Source organism: Antechinus flavipes, chromosome 1 (genome assembly GCF_016432865.1).
Source record: "Antechinus flavipes isolate AdamAnt ecotype Samford, QLD, Australia chromosome 1, AdamAnt_v2, whole genome shotgun sequence".
Lineage (NCBI taxonomy): Eukaryota > Metazoa > Chordata > Mammalia > Dasyuromorphia > Dasyuridae > Antechinus > Antechinus flavipes.
The window spans coordinates 3,991,513-4,006,283 of NC_067398.1; the positions used below are offsets into that span (position 1 = coordinate 3,991,513).

The 14,771-nt window shown below is 53.4% G+C and overlaps 1 protein-coding gene across 1 annotated transcript; it reads right to left on the reverse strand.

The window, feature by feature from the left end:
• Positions 1-7: 7 nt before the first annotated feature.
• ACAA1 (acetyl-CoA acyltransferase 1) lies at positions 8-12,820 on the reverse strand. Its single transcript, XM_051978024.1, has 12 exons — positions 12,590-12,820; positions 12,401-12,494; positions 11,979-12,036; positions 3,531-3,610; positions 3,387-3,429; positions 2,501-2,599; positions 2,061-2,141; positions 1,413-1,603; positions 1,153-1,332; positions 934-989; positions 465-610; positions 8-344 (listed from the first exon to the last, which is right to left on the reverse strand). The coding sequence occupies exons 1-12, from the start codon at positions 12,776-12,778 to the stop codon at positions 269-271; spliced, it is 1,293 nt and encodes a 430-aa protein (XP_051833984.1). The 5' UTR covers positions 12,779-12,820; the 3' UTR covers positions 8-268.
• Between the last annotated feature and the right edge of the window lie 1,951 nt (positions 12,821-14,771).

A 14,771-nucleotide genomic window follows, 5' to 3' on the forward strand; every position in this document is an offset into this window, starting at 1 on the left:
AAGCGGGTCGGGGCGCGCCATCTTTATTGTTTGGAGAAAATAGACCCCGGGGCCGGCGCGCCCCAACACCTGCCCGGCCGCCACCCCTGGCCACCAGGGGGAGCGCGCCCGGCCCCCGATGGGCTCCGAGTGCGAGGGAACACCGGAGAAGGCACAGAGTCAGGGGCGGGGCCGGCGCTCTGCTCCCGGCCAGGGCGGGCAGCCCGAGGGGGGCTTGGCTCCGCCTCCTGCCCGGCCCCGCCTCTCAGGCGGCCCCCAAGAGCGGCGCTCAGGGCCCTGGGTACTCGAAGACCGCAGCCGCTCCCATGCCCGTCCCGATGCACATGGAGACCACGCCATAGGCCCTGCGGGGGGGAGCGGAGAGGGGTGGGGCTGAGGCCGGGCTGGGGGCCCCCACCCGCCCCGACCGCCCTGGGGGTGCCCCTGCCCGGCCCGGGGTCGGGAAGGGGGGAACGCGCTCTCACCTCTTCCCCCTGCGCTTCAGCTCATTGAGCAGCGTGATGACCTGGCGGGTCCCCGTGCAGCCCAGCGGGTGCCCCAAGGCGATGGCGCCCCCCAGGGGATTCACCTTCTCGGGAGGGATCCCCAGCTTCTCCACACAGTATGCAGCCTAGAGGGGCGAGGAGGGCAGGCTCAGGGCCCCCCGCCCCCAAGGTGCCTTCTTTACACCCCAGGGTCGGAGTTACACCCCAAGTTGGGGAGGAGGGTCTTTGAAAGGGCAAGGTCAAGGCTGAGGGGGCTCATTCATAAGTAGACCGGACACACAGCTGGTGCTTCCGGATGCTGACAGAGGGGGCTCCCTCCCCTCGGAGGCAGGCACCAGGCCCCGCTCTCCCCTCCCCACACACACACTTTAGAAACAGTGGAGACTCCCATGAGTGTCCCTGGACCCGAAGCCTGGGCATGAGGGGCGGGGGGAGGCCCCGGGCTCACCTGGCTGGCAAAGGCCTCGTTGATCTCAAAGACGTCCACGTCGTCCACGGTTAGCCCTGCGGGAGGGAGCCGGGAGAGGCCCGGGAGAAAGTGTCAGCCAGTCCGCAAGCCCAGCCCCTCCCTGGGCAGCCTCTGCTCCATCCACACCGCCTCCTTCCTCCTAAGCTCCCCGAAGGCTCTGTGGGCACAGCTGGGCCGGGGGCGAAGCCGTCTGCTCACCTGATTTCTGCAGTGCCGCGGGGATGGCGTAGGCAGGCCCGATGCCCATGATGTCAGGGGGCACTCCCACCACCGCGTAGGACCTCAGGATGCCCAGGATGGGGAGGCCCAGCTGCTCCGCCCTGGCCCTGCGAGCCAGCAGGATGGCCGCGGCCCCGTCGCTCACCTGGCTGGAGTTTCCTGGGGGAGACAGGGCTGGTGAGGAGGGCACGGCGCGAGGAGACCTGGGCACTGCCCGGTGCCCGTGGGCCCGTGCTCACCAGCAGTAGTGGAGCCATCTTTCCTGAAGGCTGGCTTCAGCTTGGCCAGGCCTTCCAGCGTGGTGCCGGTGCGGATGCCCTCGTCCTGGGCCACGGTGACGGGCTTCTCGCTGCCCTTGTCATCCTGGATGGTGGTCGTCACGGGCACGATCTCGGCCCGAAAACAGCCCTGGCTCTGGGCCCTGGCCGCCCTGTTGGCTCCAAGGAAACGAAGCTATGACCGGCGGAGGCCGGGAGTTGCCCTCGAGACCACTAATGTCCCAGCAGCTTCAGGGCTGCCCCCCCCCCATGCCCTCGAGGCAGGAGCTTCCATGGCTCCTGGGGATCAGGCAGGACCGACCCCGGGGCCAGGCACTGAGGCCGGGCTCCAAAGACGGGATGGACAAAGGCCAGCCGGGCAGGGCCCCCACAGCTGAGCTGGGAAGGGGAGGGACCAGGGGCGTCCCCCCCACTTCTTGAGGCCTCCAGTGTCCGCCTCCGCTCTGGCGTCTCTCCCCTGCCCCCCGACCTTGGCGACTATGGCGAGGACATCGGCCCATCTCGGGCTTTGGTTCCTGGCCCCGGGTCTGCGGCGCTTTGCCCCGACCCATCTCCCGGGGTTCCCCCGAATCCGCCCAGGCCCCCCTGCCCCCAGCGCCCCCCACTCACTTCTTCTGGGAAGCCAGAGCGAAGGCATCCTGCTTCTCCCGGGAGATGCCAAATCTCTCAGCCACGTTCTCCGACGTGATCCTGGGGCGCCAACGAAGGCACAGGGTCAAGCTGAGGAAGGAGGGGGAGCCCAGGGGGGGCCCTTCCCCTGAGCCGCCCCTCCTCCCAAGGCCGAGACAAACCCAGGCTTTCTTCAGGAACCTTCCGGCCGGCCACAAACAGAGGGTCCTGGGCCCCTGCGCAGGGGCCGCTCTACTCCTCGGAGCTCTCGGGTTGCTCACGGGCGCCCCCCCCCCGGGGCCTCTCTGCCCCGCCTGCTTGGCTGCTCCCCCCTTCCTCACGCCCCCCCCCTCCCCCATGCTGAGCCTCCAGGCCGGACAGAGGCAGAGACGGGCCCTCTGCCCCCTGACCCCAGCACGGGGAGAGCCAGCAGCACTCACCCCATTGGGATCAGACAGTCTCGGGCCTTCGTGTTATCCACCAGGCGGGAGGTGATGTTGCCGGGGTTCCCTCGGTCAGCCAGGGACATGGACTCCACCCTGAGCGGGAAGAGAGGCCTCAGCCGGGGGCTCCTGGGGGGGAGGGGGGGCACCTCGAGGGGCAGGACCCGGCCCAGAGGGGAGGAGAGTTACAGCTCCAGCTCCCCCCTCGGTGGCCCTGGAGAAGCCACTTCATTGCTCCAAAGCCATAAACGGGACCGGGCAGAGCCGGCCCTCCCCCCCCCCAAGTGCCTGGGCCGAGGCTTCCACCTCCCACCAGCCTCTCCCCGTTCCATGCCCGCCTCAGGCCTTGAGGCCATGGGGGAAGGCTTGCCAGGAGCTTCCCCTGGAAGAAGGGGGGCATCTCGGCCATCCCCAAACCCAGGAGGGCGGCTGAGGTGGGGAAGGGGCGACAAGGCCCAGAGACAGCCGGGAGAACAGGAGGGCCGGCTCGGGAGCCAGAGACCCGGGGACAGAAAGCTCCGAGCCAGGCCCGAGGTCCGGGGGGCCCTCTGCCCTCCAGCGGGCCCTTCTGCCGGGACTGCCCTTCCCCTGGAGGGGAACGGGCCGGAGGAGTCTGAGAGGAGCCGGGGCAGCCTCGGTCACTCCCTGGGCTCCTCTTCCTCCAGTCCAGGCCTGGGACAGAAAAGGGCACAAACAGCCCAGCGAGGCAGGGGCAGGGCCAGAACCTGGGGCACGAGACCCCGGGGCTGTGCCTGGGAGGAAAAGTCCCACCAGCAGCGGGAGGGCCCCGGGGAGAGGGCGAGTCCCGGCCCCTGCCCCAGCGCGGCCCCTGCCCCGGAGCCCCCGCGGCCCGTCCGAAGGCTCGCTTGGAGAGGCGACTTACCCACAGGCCAAGCCGATGTCGTAAGAGCCCTGCCGGATCCCACCTGCAAGGAAAGCGGCCTGTGATGGGTCTTCCGGGGGTGGGGAGTGGGGGGAGGGGGCGAAGCACGGGGCTCCGAGCAATGGGAAGGGGGGCCCCGCTCACCTGCAATGTTGATCACGGCCTGCAGCCCCGAGGAGCACTGCCTGTTGACAGCGGACAGAGGGACTGTCTCTGGGATGTCACTGAAATAGAAAAGCGTCGAGTCCGGGGGCTGCCGCCCCTGCGTGTCCAGGAAGGGCGACCTGCAGGGCCTGGGACGACCTGAGAGAAGGGACTGTCCAGATGGGGGGGAACCAGCAGGGGGCCCCGAAGAGACGGTGGTTGTTAGGAGCCAGGCCCAGCAGTGCCCGACTGGCCGAGGCTCTCTCCGGGGCTGCCCCTCCAGCCAACCCCGGCACGAAGCCCCATCCGAACGGCGCCCACAAGCTGGGGGCCCTCCCCGCTGCCCGGCAGTCCCACTGTCCCACACCTTCCCACACTCCTCCTGGTCAGAGGAGGTTCCCCTCCCCCTTCTTTCTCAGAGGTCATTCACTGTGAGCTCCCTCTTCCCCTCACGTCCTCCTGCCCCCTCTCACAGGACCCAGTCTCCCTCTGCCTCCGTCTGGCTTCCTTCCTCATCTTCCTTTTTGATGCTTCTTTCCCTGCTGGCTGCCTACAGAAGGCTACGCCCCCCTCCTCCCTCCAAGCTCCCTTGATCCCTCCCACTATCTGCTGCTTCTCTTCTGCCCTTTGGACCCAAGCTCCCCAGAAAGCTCTGGGCCAGGGGCCTCTGCTGCCTCTCCCCTCCCTCGGTCCTCCCAACGTGGCTTCCGACCTCCCCGTGCTCCCAGCCCGTCCATCTCTCTTCCTGACCCCGTCCGCCTGTTCCTTGGCTCACGAACATGCTTCTGTGACGTTCTATCTCCATCCCACCCCCTTCTTTTGCCTTCAGTGCTTCCCCACGAGTCCCATCTTCTCGTGATGTGGCTCGGTGGCCTTGCTACATCACCCGTATCGTCCGTCCTTCTCCCGGCAACCTTGACTCCAGTTTGGGTTCATTCAGCATTTCTGGCCGGATTCTGCAGGACTTCAATAAAGGCCACGGTGTGCAGCCTTGTCGTGCTCCTTTCCACAGGAAAACCCAGGCTCAAACCCAGGCTGCCCCGGAGGCGCGGACGAGCTGGAGCCCCCCCCCCCCCCCAAGCTCTCCGGGGATTTGCCACATTTTGTTGTAATCCACAGTCAATGGCTTTAGTGCAGCCAATGAAGCAGAAGCAGATAGTCTGGAACTCCCTTGTCTTCTCCATAATCCAGCGCATCTTGGCAATTTAGTCTCTAGTTCCTCTTTGAAAACCAGCCCGCTCTTCTGGTAACAATCTGTTCACACACAGCTGAAGCCTGGGAGAACCCTGAACATGACCTTGCTGATGTGAACAATGAGTCCAGGCTCGGGACCGAGAAGGGGCACAAACAGCCCAAGCAAGGCAGGAGGCAGCGGGCCAATACCCTGGGGCACGCGAGGCGGTGGCTGGGAGGGAAAGTTCTAGCAAGAAGCAGGAGGGTCCCCCTGAGAATCGCATCCCTCCCACTAGTTTTACTGTTAGCAAGGCTTCCCAAGGCCCACTTGACTTCATTCTCCGGGTCAGTAACTATGCCATAATGGCTCTTGGTGATTTAGACCTTATAGAATTCTGTGGTATATTCTTGTCACCTCCTCTTCTTTTAATAATAGATTTTTACTTTTCAAAATTCATGCAAAGATAGTTTTCAACTTGCAAAACCTTGTGTTCCAAATTTTCCTCCCTTCCTCCCCTAGACAGCAAGTAATTCTTCTAAACATATTTCCACATTTAAAATACTGCACAAGAAAAATCAGGTCCAAAAGGGAAAAGAAAGAAAAAAAGTGAAAATACTGTGCTGTCATCTACATTCAGTCCCCATGAGTCTCTCTCTGGGTGCAGATGGCTCTCTCCATCACAAGTCAGAACTGGCCTGAACCAGCACATCCATCAGAACATCAGTTCTGATCAGATCATCACATAACCTTGCTGTAAACAACGTTCTTTTGGTTCTACTCCCTTCGCTCACTCACTCAGTTCTTGGAAGTCTCTCCAGGCATTTCTGAAATCATCCTGCTGATAGTTTCTTATAGAACAATAATATTCATTCATCTACCACAACTTTCTGAGCCATTTCCCAACAAGGGGCAGCCACTCCGTTTCCAAGGTCCTTGCCACAATAAAAAGGACTGCTATTAGACACCGCTGAATTGAGGGGTAGGCACAGTTTGATAGCTCTTTGGACACAGTTCCAAATTGCTCTTCAGAATCATGGATCAATCAATTCACAACTCCACCAACAATGTATCAGTGTCCCTATTTTCCCATATCCCCCCCAGCATTTCTCATCTTTTCCTGTCCTTTTAGCCAATCTGAGAGGTGTTAGCACCTCTTCTTAATCTCTTTCACTTGAGTTAAGTCCTCCCTGTTTTTTCTGTCTGGACCAGTCCTCTTGATGTCTCTAATTTTCTAGAAGAGATCTTTGTCCTTCCCATTCTTATGTTTTCTTCTATTTCTCTGTACAAGTCATTTAAGAGGACCTTCTTATCTCTCCTTGCTATTTTCTCTGGAATTCTGCATTCAGTTGGATGTATTTTTCCCTCTCAGCTATTTCTAAAGCCTCATCAGGCTGCCTTTTTGCTTCCTTGCTGTTCTTGGATATATGGGTCATTCTCTCCTCTCTGACACTCTCTTCTCTCTAGGTCTGCCTACCACAAATCCTTCCTCTCTTCAATTCACCCTTCATTTAACCACCAAAACACAGATCACCCCAGATCAGCACCTACTCAATAAATTCGTGGCTCCCTATCACCTCCAGGATCAAATACAAAATGTTCTGGTTGGTATTCAAATTCCTGACTTGGCTCTCTGCTCCCATTCCAATCTTCTCACACTTCACTCCCCAACACAAAGTCTATCCAGAGACCCCAGCCTCTCAACTGGGCCACAAACAAGCTCCTCCAACTCTCGGGCACCAGGCATTGTCTATCTCCCAGGCCTAGAATGCTCCTTTCTTCTACTCCAACTACAGACCTCCCTGGCTTCCCTTAAGTCTTATTTTCTACAAGGAGTCTTTTATAATCCTCTTAATTACAGTACTTTCCCTCTTAATGATCTCCTATTTAACCTGTATGGGCACCTATGGAGCACAGTGGATATACTGACAGCTTGGAGTCAGGAAACGGATCTTTATTATGAGTTCTAATCGGCCTCAGACACTTAGCTGATGTGTGACCCTGAGCAAGTGATTTTTACCATTTGTCTCAATTTCCTCATGTGCTAGTAAAGGAAGGGGTAAACCATTCCAGCTCTTTGCCAAGAAAACCCCAAAGAGGGTCACAAGAGTCAGAAAACATGACTGAGCCGACTAAAGAAAAACAAAATTATCCCCTACACAGCTCACTTTGTATATATCTGTTTGCTTGTTGGCTCTATTGTTAGGGACTGTTAACTCTACTGTTAAGGACACTGACTTTTGCCTCATAATATCTCCATCGCTTCACACAGTGCCTGCAGACAGGAGCTACTTATTAAGTATATAATGACTGACTGATGAGTCGAAAGTCCCTATGCTACTGCTTTTTTCCTTCCCTACCTTAATTAAGCAAACCAATTATTTGCCCTTATTATGTAATTAAACCAGGTCATTATCTCTTTAAATACCATGCTTCTTCAAAATCTTCTACATCTACACCCCATGAGATAATCTGCTATAATTAATGCAAAGTCAATTCTCAAAGACTTCCCTGGTTTTAAGAGCAGCAGCTTTTTTTTCACCCCTCTATACAACAAATTTCTTCTTTATCGGAAGATGAAGTATAGATATAGGAGGTTACAGGAGGAAATAAAATGCAAAGCAAAATGAAGACAGATGAAAGTCTGAAACATATTCTAAACAGGAATGTTCCAATTCATCCTATTGGAAATCTTTTTTCCTTAATTAAGGAAAGATTCGTGATTAATGATGGTATAGATGGACACTCCCTGCAGCAGAGGACAGCCTCCTCCAACCAGGAACTTGATCTTTTATACTTTCTAATCTCATCAGGTCCTGGATTTAGTGACCTCTATGCAGATGATTTTCACATCTCTCTTGCTGTCATCTTGCTGACTTCCTGTTGATCTGACATCCTAGAATGCCTTTCAGTTATCTCAAACTGGATGGTCTGTAGACATTTTAAACTCAACATGTCCAAAATGGAACTCATCTTTCCCCCTAAACTCATCCTTCCCCCACCTTCTCTGTTACATCATCCTTTTGGTCCTGGGGCTCCCATTCTCTCTCACTTCCCCATAGCCAAGCTATAGTTAAGGAGCTTGATTTCATCTCTGCAACAACTCTTGCAGATTTCATTTCTTATTGATTTCACCTTTGGAGCACCTCTCCTAGATATCACCTCTGCAATAATTTGCAGATTTCACTTCTACAACACTTCTTGTAGATTTGATCTCTGCAATATCTCTTGTAGATTTTACTTCTATAACATTTCTTATTTATTTCACCTCTGTAACATCCCTTGTATCTGATTTCACTTCTATTACACTTCTTGATTTCACCTTTGGAGTAAGTACCTCAGAGATTTCACCTCTGCAACATCTCCTGTAGATTTCACTTCTACAACACTTCTTGTAGATTTCATCTCTGCAATATCTCTTGTAGATTTTACTTCTATAACATTTCTTATTTATTTCACCTCTGTAACATCCCTTGTATCTGATTTCACTTCTATTACACTTCTTGATTTCGCCTTTGGAGTAAGTACCTCAGAGATTTCACCTCTGCAACATCTCCTGTAGATTTCACTTCTACAACACTTCTTGTAGATTTGATCTCTGCAATATCTCTTGTAGATTTCACTTCTACAACACTTCTTGTAGATTTGATCTCTGCAATATCTCTTGTAGATTTTACTTCTATAACATTTCTTATTTATTTCACCTCTGTAACATCCCTTGTATCTGATTTCACTTCTATTACACTTCTTGATTTCGCCTTTGGAGTAAGTACCTCAGAGATTTCACCTCTGCAACATCTCCTGTAGATTTCACTTCTACAACACTTCTTGTTGATTTCACCTTTGAAGCACCTCTCCCAGATATCACCTGCGCAACAATTCTTGATGAATTCATCTCTGCAACCTCTCTCCAAAATATCTAACTTTCCTCTGACCTTCCCTCAATCCTGGTACAGACCTTTATCACCCTCACGCCTGGCCTAGCTTCTGGGGGTGGTGGGGAAAAATCCTGCCTGCCTCAAGTTTTCCTAAAACATAGCTCTGACCATGTCACCCCTTTACTCAGTAAACTCCAGGATCAAATATAAAATCCTGTTTGGCCCTCAAAGCCTTTCATAACATAACTCCTCCACCCCCTACAATTCTATATCTCAATGAAACTGGTGGTCTTGCAGTAAGAAGATCTTCCATCGATGTTGGAATCTTTACAAACTGCTAACTCATTAGAGTTGATGTTTTGGGCCAGAACCTGAAACAAGGTACTAAGTAGAACTAATTGATACAATGCTTGTGTTCACACCTTTACTCATTGGAGTTCACAAGTATGAGGAATTCACAAATTAGCAGTTTGTAAAGATTCCAACACATCTTAGTACCCAAACATTTTTCCTGGCATGTCCCATGCTGACTATGCTGCTCCTCATCTCTACCTCCAGACTTCCCTGTTTTCCTTCAAGTGTAGGATAAAAACCGTACCTTCCACAGGAAGCCATCCTGATCCCCTTTATTACTAATGCCCTCTTTCTGTTGATTATTTCCAATTTATCCCGTATACAGTATTTCTCACTTGTCTCCCTATTAGATTGCAAGGTTCTTGAAGGAAGTGCTATCTTCTACCTTTCTTTGCATCCCAAGCACTTAGCACACAGTAGATATTTAATAAATGTTGATCGTCTCATTATTGAATCTGTATCCCAAAGAGATCATAAAAGACAGAAAAGGACCCACATGTGCATAAATGTTTGTAGCAACCCTTTTTTAGAGTGGCAAGGAACTGGAAACTGAGTAGATGATGCCCATCAATTGGAGAATGGCTGAACAAGTTGTGATATATAATTGTTCTATAAGAAATAATGAGCAGGCTAATTTCAGAAAAGCCTGGAAACACAAACATGAACTGATGTTAAGTGAGCAGAACCAAGAAAATATTGATGGACTTTGGCTCTTCTCAACAATGTGACGATTCAAGACAATTCCAAAAGACTTGGGATGGAAAGAGTTATGTCTCCAGAGAGAGGACTATGGAGACTGAATGTGGATCTAACAATAATATTTTCACCTTTATTTTTTGTTTTGTTTTTTTGTACAACATGACTAATTGGAAATAAGTTTAAAAAGCTTGCACATATTTAACCTGTATCAGATTGCTTGCTTTCTTGGGGAGGGAGGAGAAAAGGGAAGGAGGAAGAAAAGTTTGGGACATCAAGTCTAAGAAAGATGAACGCTGAAAATTATATTTACATGTATTTAGAAAAACAAAATACTAATGAAAATAAAAATATTTAAGAAAAAAATGTTGATTGCCAGTACTTTCATGGCTTCATTTCCTGTATCCTAGTCAGTCTCTCTAGGGAAAGAGCTACATGTATTCCCTGGGTTTGTACAAGGAATAAAGAGAGATGGTGAACTTCAGTGAAAAGAATGATGAACTTGAAAACATTGCCCTGAGTTCAAATCCTGGCTGTCCCTTGATCTCTTCAAATTGCCATTTCAATCAATACAATGAGAGTGCTGGAATGCATGATCCCTACGGACCTTTCTAGTTCTCACTCTCTGAGCTGATCTGGAGAAAACCTGAAAACAGGTGTGTCAATCAGCTGCCACTGAAGACCCTCTAGACCATCCAGGAGGAGGTCCCCACAACAAGCTCAGGATCCAGTTGGGAAGACAAGGACATACAGTTGGGAAGGTACCAACTGTCCCAATACATAAACTAACAAAGGAACAGGTGGGCACAGGAAGAAGTCATATTTGGGAAGAGAAGCTGAGCAAATGCCAGCCCGGGACGCTGTGCACAGTATGGAATAGAGAAAAGAGGAAGGCAGGCAATCTTTCCCCATTCCATCTAAAAATTGTGTGTGGTTGGGTCAGGGGCTGATCTTATGGCTGGCGTGTTGGCCTTGAGGTCACAGAGAGTGGTGTGTTTGGCCCCTTTAAAGAGCTCAATGGCTGGGATCTTGAGGGGTTTGGGTATTCCTTTTGTGCAAATGCACTCTGCTCACGTTCTAGCTTGCCAAGTATCCGGTCAAAGGGCAGGCATATCTATGGCTTGGGAGAACTTTACCAGTTCCAAAGGGTGAACTTGGACCTGTCAGTCAATCAGTCATGGGTCCCCTGAACAGAAGCCAGACTGGCTCTACCTCTGCAGGCCCATGGATGGGTCTTTGAAACTGCAATAGATCTGCCAGGTATGCCTGGGCTGAGTTTGCCCTGGAGCAAGCTCTTGGACTGGAGATCAGGGTTAAGCTCCTGTGAGTCAGACATCAGTGGTGGGGCTAGCAATGAGCTAGACCTCCCCACCTCATGCCTCTGGTTGGCTCTATCTCCCTGAGAGTTCATTTCTGTCCATCCTAGGAAAATTATGCTTTAGTGGAATAGCAGGTAACTCCCTGATTTTAAACCTGATGTGGGGAATTAAAGAACTCAGTTAATGGATCCTCCCTTCAAATCAGGGGGAAAGTCCGTGAGTGTGCCAACGGATCAGAGTTAATCTGTCTAAAGTTGAGTGTTAGGTAATAAAGGAAAAGTTCAAGAACAGCAACAATCCCTTTGCCAATGGCTGCCAGGTATCACAAACACTTCACTCCTATAGTCCTCCTTCCTAAGCAGACCCTTCACTCCTATAGTCCTCCTTCCTAAGCAGATCCTTCACTCCTATAGTCCTCCTTCCTAAGCAGATCCTTCACTCCTATAGTCCTCCTTCCTAAGCAGACCCTTCACTCCTATAGTCCTCCTTCCTAAGCAGATCCTTCACTCCTATAGTCCTCCTTCCTAAGCAGATCCTTCACTCCTATAGTCCTCCTTCCTAAGCAGATCCTTCACTCCTATAGTCCTCCTTCCTAAGCAGACCCTTCACTCCTATAGTCCTCCTTCCTAAGCAGACCCTTCACTCCTATAATCCTCCTTCCTAAGCAGACCCTTCACTCCTATAGTCCTCCTTCCTAAGCAGATCTAACTTGGGCATCTGCAAAGGTGAAGTTTTCTATTTTCAGCCCCTCCTCCCAAATCACCACCTGTCGATGCTCTCCCCATCCCATCTTTGTGCCATAGCACAGACTCCTGATTGTGTGGGGGCTGGGAACTTATGGCTGGCTTGTTGTTAATCCCAAGGCTTGGTGGCCTAGAGGTCCTGAGGTTGGTACGTTCAGCCCTCTCAGTGGGCTCATGGACTGGGGTCCTGCGGGGTTTGGCTATTCCTGCTCACGATCTAGCTGCGGCAACGGTGCCTCTTGCCAAGTCTGGGGTCAAAGAGCAGGCAGATCAGGCGAAGTGTTTACCTTAAAAACTGGGCAATTCTGGCCATGACAGCTCCGGCCCCTGGCTGCAGCACGTTCCCTGTGGGCAGAGAGGGGGCATTTCAGGAGGGGGAAGGGCTGTGCAGAAAGGACTCCTCGGGCTTCCTTTCTAGGAAACCTTCCAGACCCAGGGTGCAAAGGCTGTCTCCAGCCTCCAGCAGGGGGGGAGGAGTTATAATTCGGGATACTTTTGAGAGAGGCTTGGCTTTTACCCTCGTAACCCTTGGTGCCCAGTATTTGGCACACAGTAGGTGCTTAATAAGGGCAGCGAGCTCATCAGCGCGCTCCTCCCCACTGGAGCTCTTTGCCTTCGGATCCGTGCCCTATTACAGGTGGGTCTGGGGCCTCTCCTCCCCTCCGGGGCCTTCTCTGGGAAAGGCCGGGGGCGGCGTCCCCACACTCACCCACGCAAATGTCCCCCAGCTCCCCGGGAGGCAGCCCCACGTCCCGTAGCACAGCGGTCAGCACGGCTGCCAGCAGCTCGTCGGGCGTCGTGTCCTGCGGGGACAAAGTCATGAGGCGGGAGATCAGGCCAGAGAGGGGCAGGGGGGCGGGGCGGGGCGGGACGGGGCCGGGGACGCCAGGCCTGCTACCTTGAAGCCTCCGCGGCCGGCCTTGGCGATGGCCGTGCGCCGCCCGTGCACCACCACCACGTCGTCGGCGGACGGCCTGGAGAAGGTAGCCGGAGCGGGGCCCGAACACGGGGCGGCCATCAGGCCCGAGCCCGGGCCCGAATCCGGGCGGCCAGACAGGTGGCCCAGCACGACCTGCAGCCGCTTCATCTTGAGCTTGAGTGAGCCCGACCCTCGGGCAGCGGGTGGCTCCTTCCCGACAGCTCACGCCCCCGTAAGGACCCGCCCCCAACCCCGCGTGACGCCCGCCTGGCCGGGTCCCCCTCCACCACCTCCGAAGGACACGCCCCCACGAGACTTCCGCCCGACTGGCCATACTTCCGGATGTTTCGCGTGACTTCCGCCCGGCTGCCTACGCCCCCGGATGCCTCGTGAGGCCACGCCCCTGGCCTCAGGTGACTTCCGCCCGTCTGAACACGCCCACAGACGGGTTTCTGGCTGTCGCGGGACAAGACCCTGCTCACTCCTTCTGTTGCCCCCATAGGATTCTAGAGACGACAAGGCCCTCCCAACAGACAAGGAGATGGAAGTGAGGCTCCGCCCATTGGGTTAGAAGGAACAGGAGGCAGGCTCCATCCTCAAAAACCTAGAGACCGCGGTCTGCATCCCGAATCGGGGAGGCGCCCTCTGGCGGCAAAAGATCTCGGCGCAGACGCACGTTCCTAGAAAGACTGGGGGGAGGGGTCTGCACCTGGCCGGTCTATTCCTCCTCGGTGACGTCACCCCTCGAGCATCCGCCCCCTTTTTCCGGAGACCCCCCCAGCCCCTGGTGGACCTTGCACTAGCTGCAGGGGAGTCAGCCTACCTAAAGTCGCCCCCACCCACGCCCACCGTTGCCGGGTCGGGGTCTCTGGCTCTCAGACCCGCCTCTCCGTGTTTTCTCTGGCCGTCCGCCCCGCCTGCAATGCTCCTTCCTGAGCTTTAAGTCCCATCGAATAACCCCGCCTTTCCGCCCCTTCCAATTCGGCCGCCGCCTTTTCCACCATTTCCTCTTCATCCTGGATGTGGATGGTTCGTGTCTGTTACCTCCCCTGCCCGGACGCTCCTGGCAGGGTCTGGCCTTGGCCTCCGTGTTTTCCGTGCTCCCCGCGCCTTAATGTCGATAGAGGCTCAGAGTGTTAGCCAGGCTCTCTAAGGATGGGCATTACCTCTAAGGGGCGCTATTCCTAACGACACATGGTGTGGAGCCAAGAGGGGCTGCTCTGGGTGCAAACCCCCGGGGGTCCCGCCTCCTAAAGACTGAGAGCCCCCCAGTGCGGGGACTCTTAGTCACCCCGAAGGCTGCAAAGGCGTTTCCAGAAACCAGCCTTCTCCCCCACAAACAGGTATATGTGGGGGCAGACAAAGTGTTAAAAACCAGACTCTTGTGCAGGGGAGCTGTTTGAAATCACTGACTCAGTTCCTCTTTTCCATTTGCATCTGGGCCCAGGTGACTGTCCAGAACCGGGCCCTAACTAAATGGAATGGTCTTTCAACTCCATGTTACAATTTGGAACCCAGCTTCTTAAACTGGTTTCAAGATATGGTATCTTGTAAATGAATAGGGGGGGTCACGCAATTATGATTTATTATCAGTAAATTTCACCCATTTTATATATGCCCCAGGATCACATAGAAATTTCTTGGGTGAAGAACCCAATGGGAAAAGTTTAAGAAGCCCTGGTTTAGGCACTTAAAAAATTATATATAATATATATATATATATTTTTTTACTCAGCCACAATCTGCTTTCTGTTCCACTCACCTTCCTCTCTTGAGAAAGAAAGAAAAACAAAGCCACTGTTACAAACATGCATAGTGTAGGAAGACGGAGTTCCAGGTTGGCCCTGACCGAAACCAAGATGCTTCCATCTGCCCCGTGAACCCTTCCCCTGCTATCAGGGGGGCAACACATTTCATTATGAGTCCTCATCATCACACTGATGGGAGTTCCAAATGCTTTCAAAGTTATTTGTTTTTAAAAGATCAAATGAAGCATCAGTAAAGCACTTGGGCACCGTGCCTGGCACATAGTGGGGACTTAATGCTTATTCCCTTTCCCGGAAATTGGCTTGGTTCTACTCACTTCACTCTATCAGTTCATCTAAGTCTTCCCAAACTTTTCGGAAACTATATTGCTCATCTCTTTCTTAGGCACAGTAGT